This window comes from Aplysia californica, unplaced genomic scaffold, assembly GCF_000002075.1.
Source record: "Aplysia californica isolate F4 #8 unplaced genomic scaffold, AplCal3.0 scaffold00615, whole genome shotgun sequence".
Classification (NCBI taxonomy): domain Eukaryota; kingdom Metazoa; phylum Mollusca; class Gastropoda; order Aplysiida; family Aplysiidae; genus Aplysia; species Aplysia californica.
Window position 1 is genome coordinate 163,930 of NW_004797885.1, and position 19,264 is coordinate 183,193.

Consider the following 19,264-nt stretch of genomic DNA (forward strand, 5'->3'; position numbering starts at 1 on the left):
GCCCAAACTTAGCAAACAATTTTAATATATAAAAAAAACCCAACATATTTTTTGTTGATGTTGTCATTGTTGTTGTTGCAATTGTGTTGACTGTTATGATCATCATCCATTATATATTTTGTCAGAATATAAAAGAGTTTCCATTCGAAATCGCATAGATCTAGATTCTAGCCTAGTTCTATTTTTTAAAGAACAGAAGCTTGCTAGAAGGGTCAAAGGTTATAGTGCAGTAAACAACAAGAGATGCAAATTGCAATCCTTTGGTTCATGTTCATGGTTTCACAAGCACGTACACCTCCGCCTCCGACCGAAGCTTTCAAGAACGTGCGGAAATCTTCTTCCGATAATGGTATTGTTTGTGGTTCGTAAAAATACTAGAATCTAGATTCTAAATCTAGATCTAGATTAGATCTAGATCTAGATCTTCTAGATCTAGAATCTAGATATAAATCTAGAAGTTTGAAGGAGGTGTGTTTGTCCGTTGTCTAGATATCTAGGCCCTTTCTATTTCTATCTAAAATCAAGTTCTCGCAGGGGCAGGGGTTTAATTAAGATAAATAACTCTTATCAGCCAGACTTGATTTCACTGATTTTCCTGAACACTCAGAACTAAATCTGCGCTGTTGTGCAGAATTAGTGTAAGTTTTGGTATCTCAAACAATTTTGGAATAAGATTTATCAGTGATTTTGTAGTTCTGTTCGTTAAACTAAAGTCCAAGCTGAACGCCAGAGACCCTGAATTGCCAGGTAATCGTTGAGGAGTGATCTAGCCTAAGCATGACACTGGTAGGAAATGCCAGAAAATCAAAATTCAATCAAAGAATGGCGCTTTTTCGGCAGTTCCCACCCCCAATGAGAACTATTATTCGCCGGTTTGGGCCCCAAAAGTAAAAGTCAAGAGTAGGGCCGAGGCCCCCCCTGACCTAATAAAAAAATCTTGAGGGGGATCCGAGGGGTTCAGGGGTTCAGGTGGGCATTCCCCTCTGAATTTTGACATAATTTGGTGTTTAGCAGTTAGGTTGCATCCCTGTATTTTGTGTTGCCTATTTGGTCATCAAGACTTCCGGATTTTTTCTCTGGATGTAAGCAAATGGATTGTGGACTTTAACGAACGGAACCACAAGATCACCGATTTATCTTGTTCGTCATATTATCCATACACATGCGTTTAAATATAGAATGACGCATCTTCCTGATTGGCTGCTAATTTTAGTAATGTAATGTCATCACTCCTGGGATACCCACAGACTATTTTAAGAAGGCCCTAAGCACATTTCGGAATTCCTAGATCTAGTAGGGCCTACTTGGACGTGATGGAAGATCGCTTAGATCGTTGATGCTCAGAACAGTAAGAACTCTGATGCTTGAAATTGAAGGAGCACAGTAAACGCAAAGACAATAAACTGCACGAAAACTGCCGTAAAGACGCTTGAGGATTTACCGCCCCCGCCCCCCCCCCTCCTGCCTGCTACATCACTACATGCATAAAAAACTACAAAGCAACAAATTATTATTTATGGGAAAAACTGTTGGTCAGTCAGGAGGAGGAGAAGAGGAAAAAAACCCCGAAAAAAACAAACTTCCAGGACCGGGATTCGATCCCACGCTCTTAAAAAAACTTGTATGACTTCAAACGCAGACGCGCTGTCATTTTGGCCACCAGAACTTCCAACAGCGAAAGGTAGATTAAGCTTATACATACATAGACACTTCTATCTTTGGTGCCCTGCAGTATTGTGGTCACGTGATCGGAGGGGTATCCCGATCTGACATCAAACAAGATGGCTGCCGTACCTAAAAATAGTTTGCGTCGTTCTACATTTAATCGAATGTTATCCATACCATATACTAATACTAATTAATTACAATCGCCAAAATCAGTGAGGTGGAGGTGAAATGTATAGTGAGAATGAATTCAGAAAAAGCAGCTTTATTGAGTAACAGTTTTGATTGGGAAAATGACTCAGGCTCTATAGAGATCTAAAATTGTCGGGCTCTAATTTCGCTATTCGCACACAATTTCGTGCAAGGTATCATAGTTATAGCTATACTTACGCACACAATTGTGTGTATATAATATAAACAAGTGAGTCTTCATGCACAGTGTCTGGTTGGGACAGTCGTACCAAACTGGAAGAAGGGACATTGAATCTGCAGGAAAGGCTACTATTGAGTGACTTGAAGGAAAGCCACCCTGAGATACATGATTCCATTATGTTGCTATGCAACCTCACCTTTTCTGTTTGTCTGAGGCAGTTAATAATTTTAAAAATTCAGCTGAAAATTTGAGGAATCAAAAAAGTCTGAAAATTAAAAGAACAGTTGTACAGGCTGCATGGAGGTTTCTTATCTCAAGAGTGAAGACTGGTGATATAATGTCAATTCTTCCTCTCGCCTGAGCCCGTTTAGGGGCTCTACGAAAAAGGGGAACATAATTCTGAGGGGCAAACTAAAAGTTAAAGAAGAGGGAACTTAACTCATATGTGCTAGCAAGGTTCAAATCCATGATTGACTTTTAAGAACTACTCTACTAGATAATTTGACTTCATATATTAATATTATAGAGAGTTGTCAACAATATTAGTAAAAATGGTAATAAAGGAACAAGTCCATAGGTTGAAATAAATCTATCTAATGAGCAAACATTACAAACAATGCAAGATTTAGATATATGACGACAAATTATGATCATTAACATGATAATGATAACTAGAATGAAATTTACGCCCATTACCAAAACCCAGGACGAATATATTGAAACAACATCCTCACATACGGCACGGAATTGCGTGCATAACGAAGTATAATACCTAGCACAAAATTGCGTACATATTGCAAAAAAATGTGTTGGAGCACGTAATTAGGTGCGCACAGCAAAAAATGTGTTGGTGCACGCTACTGCGTGCGTATAGACACTCCCCTAGAAAAATATGCTTTCAAATTGCGAATTACATGAAGAAAGGAAATGTCATCACATCTATTGTAAAATTGATCAATATTCAATTTTTTTTTTATTGTCAGTATCATAAACATGCATTTAGAGGACTGGACGGAAATATGTATTTAATTTGGGGAGTTGAAAATGGTGTGGTCTGTGTATTCTGGCAGATAGGGGTAAATAGAAACGACGCGGAGTGTGTCGTTGTGGTTTTTAGGAGTTAATAAGTTTCATCTTATGGCTCAAAGTCTCAAGGTGTTTGTTTGTAATTTTATAGAGGTCTGGACCTAGCCTGGGCTCTTCTGTCATTTAGTAGAGCAGATATTCATGTTTGATTGATGTCAAAAGAGCCAGCAAGAGGATGTTCCTTGATCTTCATTGTGTGTGATCGTGTATGGTGTAAAAATTTTGGTGCTTCAGGCTGAATTTGCATGCTGCTCTGGTGATCATTATTTGAAGTTGAAGTGATGAAGGGTTGTGGAAGGCGGTAGTTGTAAAGTAAAGATAGCCTACTTTTCAGAAGTTGTGACTTTGGGTTCTTGTAGGCAGGGGAAAAGGCTGACCTGTTTGACTGAACTGATTCTTTCTACAGTTTTCCAACCCCGAACTGGATCTTTCGTCAGTCATCTTATGTGTATACATAAAGTATGATAACGACAATGACTGCATGGGTGTGTGTGTGTGTGTGCAAATTCAGTTTGTTGAGAGAATGTTTTTCTCTCCCAATGACTGAGACATTTGGGGAATGAAAACTGTCACAGCAGTTCTTATTAAACACTAAATGTTGTCATTGCCCTCCAGGGGTGTTTTAAAAATGACGTCTGCGTACCCTAAACTGACCTTAACCTTGTCATTGATTAGAAGCTAGTAACTCTCTATTTTGGACTTTCACTTTTTTTAACCTTGAGTGAGTTACTAGTTAGGTTCCTATGGTGTAACTCAAATCCAAGATAATCGGATGGACATGCTTGTTTCTAGTCTTCTTGTAATTTGGTAAGATTCCCAAGGGGTAGGCTATTGTGTTGAGTGTCTCAGTATTAGAAATATTTTTCATCATAAGTATGTATAACTGAATAATTAAAACGGCCACTATTTGTTTTAATGAAATGGTGTCTTCTTACTTTTAGAAAAAGAATACCTAATTTCTTTTTATTTTCAGATTTTTTTAAAGGAAAAGGTTGAAGACATACTGCAGTAACCATGGCTCATCTGAGCCCAAGCCTTGCAGAAGCGGTGGACTTTTTTGTGATGAGGAAATTTGTTGAGTGCTTTGATAAATGCTGTGCTGTTATTAAAACAGCGAAATGTGAGCCGGAACATGAAAGGTTGTATTGATTCAAGTACTGCTTATTAGCTGAAAAGGTCAGGGGTGGGGTCGGGGGAGTATTACTGTATAGGTTTTGCTTAAAATCGAAAACTTCTTTTCATGAATGTCTAACTTTTTTACATACTGTATTATCTTTTTTTCATATGTATTGTGTCATATAAATTGAGGGCGTGAAGCTCAAATTGACATCTAATTTGTGAGAAAGACATGGTTTTTTTCAAAATATGATCTTGCTCAACGGTAGGCCTACCTTAAATTTTCCACATTTACTTCGATTCCAACTTAGACTAGGATAAACTTTGTTGCCAGAAATGAAATTTTAAGAAAAAACGTTTTTGTCATGGGCAATATCTGTCTTAACAATAGATTTTTATCTGTATTTGATAATTGATTGAACTGCTCAGTTTTCTCTTTTAAAACTTCAAGTTTATAACTGTCGTGAGCTATTATGTACACAATCAATTTTTACAAAATTCTTATGCCTATGTGCCAGCAGGTAGTCACTTTGAATGCTTCAAAATCTTATGTTTTTGTAGTTCGCTGTACTGTAAATAAAGCTGAATTGTGGAGATCAGTGATTAATTTTATTTGAACCTTCACCAGAAATCAAGAAGTTATAGAAGCATCAGCGGCTCTGGGTATTCAAGCTCTTGCAGAGACAAACCTATGGGACCATGCTGTGTCATTCATCTCAGATGTATACGGCACCATTGACATGTGTCCACCTCGAATCATACAAGTTTGGTAGGAACCTCTCTATACCACTTCTCTGCTACATATATATTTGATCAGTAACTGCCAAGGAAAAATAAGCCTCTCTGTGCCATTGCCACAAAAATGCTCTGTATGATTCACTAACAGTAGCAGAGCCATGAAGCTTCTCATGATGTAAAAAAAAATGAAAGTGCTGTCATTATGGGATTTAATACTAGGTAGCGTAAACACGGCCTCGCGGGCACTTGCAGCCTTCCGACCGCATGGAATCGGGGTAATTCCGATCGCTGTTTCTTTGCTCTTTGGCTATAAAACACCAAATGCCGTACACCTTATAAAAGTTCAGCTTTTCCTCGTTACAATGGTGTAAGTTGTTTACATGTCCGATTATTAGGAGCTGGAGAATCGTAGAGGAAAGCGAAGCCCCTCGCGGTCGGAATGCGTGGTCGGCCGGTTCAAAAATTGACACGCGTGCATTCAAATGCTTCGCGGAGCGAGCGATGATAAGATACCGTCTTTTCATTGGCGGAGAACTGTAGAGCTCTAAATGGGCTTTCCCGTAGTATATATTTGGCCTTTGACGTTTAAATAGAAAGTTTTTTTTTAAGTGCTGTCAAAATGTTTAAAGATCACTTATTACACAAAATATGTAAAATAGCGGCTTAAAAAAGGTATTAATCAAAAGATCTATTTATTTTTTATTAGAATAAAGTAATCAGCTTTGAATTATTTTACATCAATCCTTCCACGAGACTCGGAAAGCATGTGACCCCGCACGCGGGGTACACTATAGTATAAGCCGACTCGCTCGCCGCGGGGGCCGGTGCGGCGCCGGCCGGGTCAACGCTTGGTGTTTTTGTCGAAATAACGACAGATCATCGTGTTTGAAGTGATAAAATACTGATTTGTAATGATCCCACAGTCTTTAAAAAAATTAGGCTCCATATATTTGTTATAGTGATTGTACTCTGTTAATGTGGAGATGTTTAGTGCACTTGGTACTCTTTTATTGTCTGTCAAACATGGGGTTGCAGCCAGTGACTGACTTTAACAAATTTTATCAAATTTTAAACAACTACCATTTTCTTTAAAATTGACTGAGAGGTTAAAGAATGGTACCAAAATGCTCAGTGGATATAGGCCTATAAAATTTTAAGTTTGTTTTGAACTTGTTGACCTCATGGCTCCGTGGTTAGAATGAAGAGGAAAGAAAAAAGAATAACAGCTACAGAGATGGTAGAATGTACAAGGAAGTAAATGTACATATACTTTTAAAAGGGTAGTTTTTAGAGTCAAGGAGTATTCCAATTCCATCTTTCAAATAGTGATTTCAGTGAGGTACACCACCTGCTGCTGTGCTGTGGGTCTGTTACCATCCAACCCACTGGGGTCATGGAGGGTGCTCACACTGATTTGATTAAATATCTTTCTGTGTAAGAGTCATGTTCTGCACGATATAATATTGTTTATTTCCCTTATATATTATATCAAAAGCAACCATAAATATTCATGGTAGTGTCTGTATTGTGAACTTTGATCAGATTTTTGAGGCAGCTGTGTTATCAGATTTAGCACACACACGCTGGCCCTCTTCAACTTTCCATTAACGGTCTGGGTTTTCATGTTTTATGATCTTGTCATTAGCATATTTTTATAGCTTTTCTGTGTCCATTAATTCAAATGGAGAATGATGTCAGGAGAATTTGGCTGTGAGCCCAACTAAAGTGGGGAAAGCCTTGGGCATGGTGCAGAAGAAACTTACTTTTTCTCTGTCTTTGTTGTGGTTTTATAGAAAGCAGTTGCCTGTGGGGTGCAAACTTTATTGATCAAAAAATTGATTTTGAAAGTGAAAGAACAGTATCTAGTGAATAGGAAGGAAGGTTTATGTTTTTTAAACGACAATACTAACGCACTTGTTTGTCTTTGTATGCTCTATAGTGCGCGTTTTTCCTTAGTAAATCTGGTTATTAGTAGAGATACTTATTTGTAATTTGCAAACAACACTTCTTTTTTCTGTTATATATTGATATATTTTGTATGTATGTATGTGTGTGTGTGTGCATGCATGTGTGTGTAAAACTCTGCATAATCTATTTCGTCAACTGAGCAGATGGTACAGACGTTTAAAATACTGTAGTCGCTAGATGTACTTGTGTCCTATGTAATACTGAATGGTTTGTGCTAAAATTTATGGTGTTTTGTTTTTTTTACTTTTTTTCAACTCAATAGTAAACGTTTCCAAGTAAACTCGGTAGGGAATAATATTGAAGAGTTACATTCATTTTCCTACTTACTTATTCCTTGATGCTGTGTTATACAAATCTGTGCTAAAGTTCACCCTATAAGTCTGAAAACAGACTTATCGTTCTTTAGCTTTCAATAGCCGCTCTCATGTTTTGCTTTTTCTCTTGTCCACATGTTTTCATCTATTTTTCTTTATCCACACTGTGATATGTGTGTTCTTTCAGCATTCTTTTACATGCACATGTGAGAGAATACTTACCATGCCACAGTCTGGTGCAGCACTGGTTTGAAAACCCGCAGAACCGCATGAACAAACAGTGTGCTCAGGTAGGTTCTAATGGATATTATATCTCAAAAGCAAATTCTAGATTGCTGGTTATAGCAACAGTAACAGTAACAATCAGTGTAAGTCCGAAATTCCTAAGTTCAAGGAAAACAGAGTGGGGGTGTGCCAGAGAATGGATCTATATAACTATAACATGTGTTGCACCAACATCATATAACATAGTTTTCTTTTTATAAATTTGCACGATAAAACACATTATGCAAGACAATCTGCCAGGCAAAAAATAAAACGTTCCCCAATTTGAGGCTGTTACAGTCGATATACAGTGGAATCCTGTTATAACGAGACGTAGGGGACCGGTGCGAAATGTCCGTTATACCAGGATTCTCGTTATAAGGAATCCAGTAATAAATTCAATGGAAGTAATAAAGTAGGCCTAATCTATGCGTTTGGTGTTTATATTTCTTTTTGTTATCTACCCTGATGAAGACATTGTTCAACATGACCTCTAGGTCTTACTTGATCAAAAATCGAATCGGTTTCTTTTTCAAGCGCAAGCGATGTTGACAGCACGGCGTTGGCGATCAGAAAGAATGCGCTCTGGGCAAACTCGCCCGCTGTGTTGTCCCCCAACCCACCACACCCCGTTGTGTATTTCGTCTGCTTGCGCACGTTACTACACATTCACTCCATCCATCACAGCATTGTAACCTCTCTATCCCCGCATCGGAGAAGTGAGGGCATGGGTAGTGGTAGGCCTGGATAATCTAGACTAGGCTGGCCTATCACACGATGCGTTCTGCTTGTCTGCGCTTACCACACCCTCCCCACTCATTCGCTCCGGCCTTCATTGTTGGCAAACGTGGGCTCTCCTATTCTTTGTTTCACTCAAGGAGTTGATGTAAGGTCCTATGTTTCGCTAGATCACAAACAAGTTTCTCAACTGGCAAGGTTTATATGTATAACTGGCCTGTGCGCTGTGCACAGCAGCAGCAATATTCCGCTATAACCGACTCCTGTGTTTGTCTGATTGCACTACAGCAGTATTTTATTTACAAAGATAAAGAAGGTAAAAAAATGGGGTTTTAGAATAGTGTCTTTATAACAGACTTCTCTTTGTTTCAGGACTCGTTATAAGTGGACTCCACTGTAGTAATATTATATTAATTATAAAGATCAAGTGCATCTTTTGGCATGCATATAAGAACCACAATGAAAAAACTATCAGTCTTAAAAAGGAAGTGATTTAAATAAATTATTTTCTGTAACATGTGCGCTTCTTCCATGGCGATCTCTTAGAAACTGTCAAACCGAACAATAAGCTCAGTCCTGAAATAAAAACCTTTTAAAAAAAAAATCACAATAGAAACACAACTAATGTCATTGTATTCTGAATGTTGAAATTTCTCTAAACTTGATCGTTTTTCAATTGCTCTCTTCATATTATTGTTTTAAAAGTGTCTGTTAAGACCAAAGTTTTCAAGAGCATATATATGTTTTATGAATGAGTACATATGGTAAAAATTTGTCATAGTGTTTTAGTTTATGTGCTTTTTTTTGTTTTTTACATAAAATTAGTAAAGAAAACATGAATTAACTTCAATTAAGATACCTTGGGACAGGCTGATGATTTCTATATATTCCTACCAGTAGTACTAGTAGTAGGACTATTGGTTTATGTGGTTGTATTTTCACCATGAATGTGTGTCACGATGTGGTGGAATCAGGCACTCCTCAATTTTTAGACATGTGGAGTTTTTCTGTCCCCGTGGTTTTATGCACCTCGCATAATTTGACCTAATTTGATAATTTTTTGCCTAATTTCTGATTATTTTCCTTTATCGTTCTTTGTTCAAATTAACAGAATCGCATAATTTCACGTTTTTTGGGCTCAGTTTGCATAATTTTAGAATTTCTTTTGCATAAAACTGAGGGGACATGTTTTTGGTATCATCTTAGCTTGTTCATTTGTCTTGCTTTCGATGAAAAAAAATACCCATCCATTTTGAAGAAAAGTTGAGATATTTGTGGTTAAATGGGGTGAGGATAGCCTGGTTTCAGAGGTAAAATTAGCAAGAAAATGACCACCCAACTTTGGTGACTTCCTCAGCTTGAGAGACCTTAGAAACTGGAAATTTACATTTTCTGTGCCTTTAATAAACATGTTTTAGTAAAATCTCTTCAAAAATATGTTTTAAGTGGATGTAACAGGTGTTGGGCCTAAAAACAAATTTTGTAAAAAATGTCAAACCGGTCTAAAAATGTCTATTCTAGGATTTCTTTATTTTGACGGGTGCCTCATTTCACTGTCCCCGTGGTTTTATGCACCCAGCATAATTTTGCAAAATTTGATCATTTTTTGCATAATTTCTGATTATTTTCTTTTATCATTCTTTGTTAAAATTAACAGAATCGCATAATTTCACATTTTTGGGCTCAGTTTGCATAATTTCAAAATTTTTCTTGCAGAAAACAACGGGGACAGATTTCACCACGAAGTCTCTTTTTTTTTTTTGCAAACTGATAATTTTTTATAAAAAGAAAAAAATAGAAATATAGATAATATACATGATATTCTATTCTATTTCATTGATGAAAATGTTTCAAAACTGTCCATATTATTACAACTTTTTTTTTTCGGAAATGTATTTTTTGTGACAGTTTTTTTTTTTTTTTAATGTCCCAGGTTTTAAGTGTATTTCTAATTGTCTGTCCAAGGTAATACGGATATTTGCCAGTCACATTTTGCATCCAACTGGCTGTGTGGAAGCCTTGAAAGAACTGGTCGAGAATTGTCCTTCTTTGTCCGAGCGAGAGAAAGAATTGCTTTTGCAACTTCCTCAGGTCTGTGTTTCAATTGTAATGTTTATTGTATCTGCTGGGGAAGGGGGTTTGTTCCAGATAAAGAAATCCTATCTTTTATTTAAGAAGTCAAAGGGGGCATTTTTATACCAGAGTAGTAGTGAGTACAGTATCCATACATAAGATCCTGCCACCTGACATCTTTTTATTATTATCCCGGAGAGGAGAGTTTATTTCAAATAGAGACTACTGTAAATAGAAAAGAATTGGGATTCTTTCTCCTTTTGTTGAATGCAAAATTCAGTTCAGTGCGAGTTGTGTATAAGTATAAGATCACACTGGAGTCACTCCTTTTGATATTAATGATAAAGTTCCATTATCCTGACTCAAACATGGGTTGGTTTCTACTCAGTTTGGCCTATGATGCTATTTAGTTTATTCTAAGCTTCAACATTTTCCTGATTCCTGGAAACCAGGATCTTAGGTAGAGACGATTAGAGTAGAAATATAGACCTCATGGATAAAATCCTATAAGAGATGGATGTTGAATCATGCCTAGATCCTGCCTTGTTTAATTTAATTTTACATAGTGTTGAGAGATAAAGTTAAAGTGTAAGGGTTTAACATCTCTATTAATATTAATACGATTAGGTTATTTAAGTGGCGGGAATTTCGAATTTAACATCTGTCACCAGCTTAGCTGAACTAAATGGATTGAGAGCCTTCAAACTAAAAAAAAAAAGCAACCCGAGTTCAAGAATATCCAGCCTGGGATTCATAACAGGGCCATCTGCTTTATAGCCCAGCCTGAGACCAACTGAACTAATGGAACTCCCTGGTGTAGAGATGGTTGTTATTCAAATGCATACACCTAAAATAAAAAAGCTCTTATAGTTTTTTACAACAACTACAGTTGGCCTTACTTGTGTTGAACTTCGGGCAAGTTGATCTTTTTCTCAGGTCCCAGCTCCTCTTCTTCTTTACATATCCCAATGGTTATGTTGAACTTCGGATCAATTTATCTTTTTTCATTCCCCTGATGACATCAACTCATCCGTAGTCGACCGTACCTTATGTATATATAATATATTATCATTAGTGAAATCTAGAAACCACTGTGACTTTGGTGATGACCATGGTAGAACAAATGTTCTGTTTCATTTCAGAGCGGGAGATTTAACAACGCAGAGCGACTTGGCGCAACAGAACCTCTGGTCTGCCCAAATAGAATCGTTCCGTCACATGTTGGGTCTTCGGTTGTGGCACAAAGCACGGACGATTGGTCTGACGAGTTTGGTGGAGAAGATCGAACTGGAGGTGATCATACCACTGATGGTGAAGGTCCTGAGAGACACGGAGATGGTTCTCTTTCTGGTAAGTTGTTTGGGTTGGGGTTTGTTTTGTTGTTGTTGTTTTTTTTTTTGGGGGGGGGGGTTCTTGTCTGTTTAGATTTGTTATGTTGTTCATAGTTTTAAAGTGAATTGAGCACTTTTTCACTGGTGGTTGGAGGGCGCCTCTGGTAGGTCCTACTTCATTATTTTCCCTCTGTTGTTTCTGTCTGTCTGTCTTACTTCTTCCCAGCACTAAATGACTATTGTTGTGTCAATGTGCTTCTCTTTACTCAAGGAAATGAGCACTTTTTAGTATTGTATTGTCTCTGCTGTACGACTTCATATTAACTACTTTGACTTGCTTCTTCATTCCAGACTTCTGTCTCTTTATACTCCCCTCCAGCTGTATGTTGTGTATGCTGCAGTGAGTTTGAGGTCAAGCACATACTCAACATACATACGTAATATATTGACTTTGGCTGTTAGCTAGCAAAGATGTTAGGTTAGAGGGAGGTTATCTTTATTTTTATAAGCCATTAGATATATCAGCTGAGCTTCGTCTTTGTGGACAGCCAGTCTGTACCACAGTCTGTACCAGGGACCGGGTTGCCAGTGGGTCATTCAGAGAGACTATTTGTAGTAGGTATTAAAAGTAGCTTTTCAGAGTGCCAATTTGCAAATTATAGTGTAAAATTCACCAAGAAGGGGTCAACAAAACAAGAACAGGACTCGAAAGAAGTTGCTGAAATTGGTTGATAAGCTTTTTTTTCTGGATCTTAAATATTGTAACATCTTTTTACGAAGTGGAAATAGGACTTCTTCAAAGCTTCAGAAACACAAGAATTGTGAGGGTTACTAGCTTGTATCAAGTGTTGCACCTCAGGTAGGCCAACATTCTTCTGATCCACTTTTTTACTTGAATTTTTTTATCTTTTTGTGCATGTGTATTTGTCTAGATGTAATCGAGTACCTGTACCACCAAGTGACCAGTTTTCTCAAGGCTCGACTAAGACCATGGCATCAGAGAATTGGGCTTCTGCTCATGGCCGTCTTCGCTGTTCTGAGTTTGATGCATTCTCAAACAGGTAGGCAGTCTTTATAATTATAAGTACCGCACTAATACAATAGTTGTAAAAATAATAAGCTTACCTTTTCTCCAGACAGGCCATTGTTTACCCCATTCTTATAATGTTCAGGCAAAAAAAGCACAAATTACTTTATAATGAGTCTGTCACTTTATCTCCTTGTGGATTGGAGGTTATTTTTTCAAATTAACAGAATGCTGTTGAAGGATGTGATTAGTATTGTTTTTATTTTTTATTTTAATGATATTTAAATTCTTTCAGCATTTGTGTCAGTGTTACTGTTACTTACTAGCTTTCAGTTATCTTAGTTTTAGATTCTTTTTCTTCTAAAACTAAAAGTTTTTTCTCAATCATTCTCAGTTACAGGTTGTGAGGCAGCGGGATGAAATCTGGCACTTGTCAAAATAATGAAATCAAAGAAACAGGCATTTTTCTGGCTAACGTGCAATTTTTTATTTTTTTTTGGAGTGCTTATTTAGGCCACATATGGCCTAGATAAGGTCACCCCCCCCCCCCCACACACACACACACCTAACATTATTTAGGCCACCTGTGGCCTAAATAAGATTTCCCCCTCCCCGGAACATTATTAAGGCCACATATATATGCTCAAACTACCCTTTTCACGCTACTGAGTTCATTCCACTTTCATAATGGTGTACCTTTCTCATTTAGTACAGTTTTGTCTCAGTGTACAACTTATAAATCATAATCATAATGAAAATTGTAAGAACAAAGCACAATACGCAAAATTTTGCTCAATCCCAATGGTTTGAATGAGGGCCAGATTTTTCTTTCATGGATTGGCAAACCATTTTGGCACACTTTGGTCAAGTGAAAAGATCAAATCCTCCGAATGGACTTTCGGGTAAAATTTGGTGTACAAAAAGTGTGTACACAAACAACATACCTGAGTCAAAGTTACACTATCTTTGCCTGTGTAGCGCTCTCTTGTACTGTCTCGTAGTAGTAGTAGTAGGCAGTTTAGTGAACATGCACGCGGTAGGCCGAATTGGCCTCGATACGCCGTGGAGACTTTTGTGATCGGCCATGAAGCATCATGTTTTGATGGGTCTAAACAATTGTATTGTTAATCGCACTGCCACATCCGACAGGCCTACATCTTTTTAAAAGGAACAGAAAGATCATCAAAATGGTGGTCTTCGCGAGAAAATCGATTCTCTAGAACTGGAAGTATTAAAATTTGCTTCTGAAAACAAGGCAATTTTTACAACGCGATGAAATAAAAACTACTGGCTGTGTTATCCTGTAATATAAATTATGAAACTTCAAGACGTATTATTATTTTCCAACATCTTTTGACGCCTCAGCTGTATAGGTTGAAGTTTTCACAACGCTAATAGGCTAGGGCTTTCCGTAAAAATCCCTATCTCTACAAAAGCCGAACGTCCGAATCGACCGGTCAGCGACCCGGGCATCCCACTCTCCCCTGCACACTGTGATAATGTATTGGATCGGCATCGCATTATTCAACTATTAATACGTGCGGCTATGGCAATTTTGATGTACTGACTGACAAAACAATTCAGTTTTGTTTTTATTTTACGATATATTTGACTTTTGGATAGTGCAGGTGATAGCTAAATCTAGATTCCCTGTCTAGAATCAGTAAGTAGACCTAGGCTAGAAGAAGCACCCAGAGAGCCTACAACGGCTAGATCTAACTTATTGCTATGCCTTTGGGCTTTGGAATTGAAATAAAATGAATTGCACAGTTCTAGTTAACTTTAGATTCAGCATTTAATTTAACTATATTTTCCAGAGTTAATAATAACAAATTTCACCATAACAATCACTTTAACTTTTATTAGATACAACTTTTTCCCCCAAATTCTGTTTTGAGCAAACTTACTAGATTCTAGAAGAGAACAGAGAATATGTATGATAAGCATCTGCTCAGTCTTTCAGTAGGCTACAGAATTATTTTATGTTATTATTTTGTGGATATTTTTACATGATCGAATTGTGCCATTTTCTTTGATAAGAATAGCATTAGCAGTGGACTTTTTAGACAGCAAGTCTCTGACTCAATATTTTTTGTTAAATTGTGCTAATCAATGAAAATTGCTAATTGATAATAACTGAAATCAACTGTTGTCATGAATAGTGAAGAAAAATGTGTGAAAAAAAAGATATTGAGGTAGACTATAATTTGTCCAGAAATTTGCCATTGCAAGTGAAGATCATAAGATGATTTTTTTTATTTTCTGGTCATCTTTCCGCGGTTTATCAAATGTTCCAGTGTGCCTACTTCTATGTCTCTGAAGAACATTTTGCTTGATTTTATACTTGAAAGCATAAAATATAGTTTCACACAAATGTATGCACAAAACTTTGAAAAAAAAGAATAAGGAGCTGACTTATAGTCATTGGAATTTTTTTTTAAAGGAATCCGTTTTATATTGAGAAAAGCGCTAAAAACAAGTTTTGAAATTTTAAGAATGCCCATAAGATTAGGAAATTACTAGCTAGTTGGCTTACTCTTTAACAGTTAAGGAAAACAAAGAGAATGATGTAGGATTTGTCTAGAATGACCATTAGCAGTAAAGAATATCCTTGCAGGTGATTTTTTAAATCACTCTGTACTGTACCTCTATTAGTATAAGTACAAAAAAATATATTTCTGTGACTTTGTAAAGAGGTGTTTTGCAGTGGTGTGCCTTCTATGTAAAATTCTCAACAAAATAAAGTACATTAATTTTGGACCATTTAATTAAGATAAACACTCCCGAACACAAAAACATTCACACACTTACAGTACACACATTACACACACACTCACGCATCCTAACACTATTACATTTACTCTCTCTCTCCCACTGCAAACACACACACACTCTGTCTCTCTCACACACACACACACAACTCCTACCCTTTGTCCGCTTTTCATTCATAATCATTCCTCTATTTTGAAATAATCCCGCTCACAAAATAAAAGATCAGTAGAATCTCGATCTTGCGAATCCATGATTAGTTCTAGAAATCTACTTAACAAACAAACTGCTGTGTACACATGATCTAATGTAGTAGGACTAGCCTATCAGCATAACCATGCCATGCCTTTCGAATCTGTTGTTTATCTCAAATCATCAAAATACAAAGACATTCAGTGTTGCCAGGTGGCAGTGTTACTCTAGATTCGGTTAACTACATCATGTTTGCCGGGATGATTCACACCAAAAAAAAAGAAAGAAATAAAATAAACAAACCACTTTTTTTTTCAAAAAAGTAAAAAAAATAAATTAAGAATAACGATTTAGATAGAAGTTTAACTGGCAGAATGTCAAACCGAGTCTGCCCACCATCTTTTTTTTTTCTCTTATTTTTAAAACCTTACCCTAACACTAGGCGATGTTAGGCTACACCCTGAAGTCCACCTATCCACTTTCGAAGAAAGTACACATTTATTAATAAATTCAGTACGGGTAATTCAGATATGTACCAACGGCACAGGTTTTTAACTGCAGATTTGTAGATACAGAAAAGGACCTTAAATTGATACTAGATACATTACATGTCCTTCTGGGATGGAAGATGGATGTGAAGAGGGTTTCTTTCTCTCTATGTGGCCTAAATAAGGCCAGGTGGGGGGCAAGCTTATATAGGCCATATGTGGCCTAAATAAGGTCACCCTCTTTTTTTTTTGCTTTTACACCTTCTAGTTTCCAAGGACACTCATGCTTTTGAATTCACCGAACTTTGGGGACTATTTTCTCGTAAATTTTTACTCTGAAACCAGGTGACCCCCACCTCCTTCATTCGCAAATATCTCAACTTTTATTCAAGATAAATGGGTATTTTTTTCATCAAAAGCAAGACAATTTATAACCAAGCTTTAAGTTGATGCCAATAACTCTACATGCCCAAAAATTGACGAGAGCCTGATTCCACTGTGTCGTAACACATATGATATGGATAAACCCTTAGTGTCATTCAGTGAGCGTATGAATGATGCAGTATGCAGTTCCTCTCTCACTCGGCCCAAGTGCCATGTTAATGCTTGGCATGCCTGCAGTTTTTGAATCAATATCTCCTTCAGTTTTACCATTATGCATACAGCTGGCCCTGCGGAAAATTGCATTTTTGAAATAAAAAAATTGCAAGGTAAACTGCCTAAAAATTGCAACCTTCCCATCCCAGGCGCATTAATACGCGTTTAACATAGTTTTAAAAAACATGACAATTTGAGTACCGGTAGCATAAAAGCAGAACAGCCTTTTAAAAAACCATGACCCACAGTACAAATTTTATTAACATCATTTACTAGTACTAATAATTAGTAACAACACACAAGTACATTAACAATAAAATCATCCACCAAATATAATATAATACCGCGCGACCCAAAATAACGGAACCCTCGGTTTTCGTAATAACTTTTAAATGAAGGCATAAAATTGACCAAATTTAGTAACCGCGAGTACTTGGTTCATGCAAAGATCTAGAAGTGTAGTATGTGGTTTAGGCTCTTTAAAAAAAATTGATGGGGGATTCAAACAACCTCTAAATGCAAAATTAGCTTATGCCTCAATCAATTCAGATCCTATTCTATTTTTCTCTTGATACTTTCGATACACCGGTAATCTGTATTTAGATCTATTTCATTTTTTTTTTTTTTTTAAAACAGTATAATATTGTTCTAACTCTTGTCAAATCGTAAATACAGCAAATTTTTTTTTCTCCATTTAACAGTAATAATAATGTAGATCATTTCTATTACGGCCACTCCCGTGTGAATACAGCTTAAGGTGTTTTACATTTATTGAGTGTCTACGTACACGGTAACCGGGCACCTAGCCTCAGTGTCTTCGTACACGGTAAGCGGCAACCAGGCACGTAGTCTCAGTGTTGTCACGTACACGGTAACCGGGCAGTTCAGAACTCCAAGTTCAATTTTTGTCATCCGGTATTGCCTTCAACCCTAGCCCTCTCCCGACTGTACCTTTTAAAAAAATCGATAATCCCCCCTTTCCGGAGCCCTATACTTTGCAGCGCACAGACTTTGAATGATCTTTTGTGACCCCAACCGGTACTCACAATTTGATGCGAAAGCACAGGTTCACTGACCGGTCACAATGGCGATCCCGACAAGACGCTTGTATTTGTAATGTATGACTTTCTTTCTTTTTTTTTCAAAAAGTGACAGCACAGGACAAATATTGATTTATTTTCATTCCAGTTACCGTGTATGTAGATACTGAGACTAGGTGCCTGGTTACCGTGTATGTAGACACATGCATCATGTACGAAGTACGAACAATATTTGTGCGCTCGCACGCACACACACACATACACCTTACACGCGCACACACAAGCACACCACACACACCTACTTTCTTATCACATGTGCATGCTTAAACTTACACACATTAGATCTCTATGTCTCAGTTTGTGTTGTACATGATGTATCCCGGCCTAAATTTCCAGTTATAGCTTTCAGAGTACGCCCAGTAGACTAGAGCTGAGCCGAAACCATGATTTACGTAGGCCTATCGGCTCTATACACGCATCATTTCGAATTTAAAATTCTGCTCAAATTAAAGCGTTGACGTTATTTTGCCTAAAATTGCAAAAAATTGCGGGTTTATTGCGAAACTCTACGAAAAAAGCGGCCGCAAGTGCGCCCGCAAGACCGCGATTTCCTGGAGAGCCAGATACAGTAGTCTCCGCCTAAATGCACGCCATACAAAAGGCCTAGCTCGTAGAGACTTGCATGTGAAATATTGTCAGTGTTTCGGGCAACAACTGAGCGAATGTGCCGTGCGCAGTGTATAGCCCTAATGTGTACTGTATAGTTCTGGCGACCAGTTCGCAGGCGGTACAACAGGGTAAATTTACAGTAGTTTAATAAGGACGGTACAACTGAGACAGTTGACGAATGGCGGTGTAGAGGCACAAATACTATGTTTATATAGGATGAATATTTATCAATCATTTTGTGTCTTTCTTTCTGCTAGGAGACCCTGTATCCAGCTTGGGACGACTCGTGATCCTGTGGAAGACATTCCTGGCCAGACTGCTGTGGCGTGGCAGCTGACTTTTTGACAAGACCGACATTACCTTTACAGATTACTTGCAATAGATTTTTATAATAAATTTTATGTGATGCCCTTTTGAGATATTTCTTTTGGTTTCGTACATAAACTGGTTTAAAGTGCTATTCTATAAGTTATAAGGCTTAAAAGTTAAAAGAGCAACAAAGTCACTACAACAAGGCTCTCCAATAGAATAGAGAAGCGGACAAGTTCTCGGTACATGTGCTATTGATGCCTGCTCTGATGGCATGAACCCACTGTTTCTACTAGATAGATAGTGGTGAACCTGTGTTTGACCAACTTTGTCATGGAAATGGGTTATAATATTAATATTTCAAGTTCTCCCACATGACTGTGGTTAATATTATAATAAGTGGGTGGTTGGCGGGTGCTCTGGGGTGGTTTGCTTCTTCTTTCCTATCAAACATCTATCGTCCTTATCTCCCCTCCTTCCTTTTTGTGTTTGTTACTCTCTTGTAAC

General features: G+C 37.4%; 1 protein-coding gene across 2 annotated transcripts; it reads left to right on the top strand.

Moving 5' to 3' along the window:
• The first annotated feature begins 226 nt into the window (after positions 1–226).
• On the top strand, positions 227–18,865 carry LOC101860360 (peroxisome assembly protein 26). 2 transcript variants are annotated; one of them, XM_005107603.3, is made up of 8 exons: positions 227–361; positions 4,098–4,263; positions 4,869–5,009; positions 7,448–7,550; positions 10,228–10,353; positions 11,478–11,685; positions 12,599–12,727; positions 18,706–18,865. In XM_005107603.3, the coding sequence occupies exons 2-8, from the start codon at positions 4,139–4,141 to the stop codon at positions 18,783–18,785; spliced, it is 912 nt and encodes a 303-aa protein (XP_005107660.1). In that variant the 5' UTR covers positions 227–361; positions 4,098–4,138; the 3' UTR covers positions 18,786–18,865. The 2 variants fall into 2 exon arrangements, with proteins under 2 accessions (XP_005107660.1, XP_005107659.1); XM_005107602.3 differs by having other exon boundaries at positions 227–349.
• Positions 18,866–19,264: the final 399 nt, after the last annotated feature.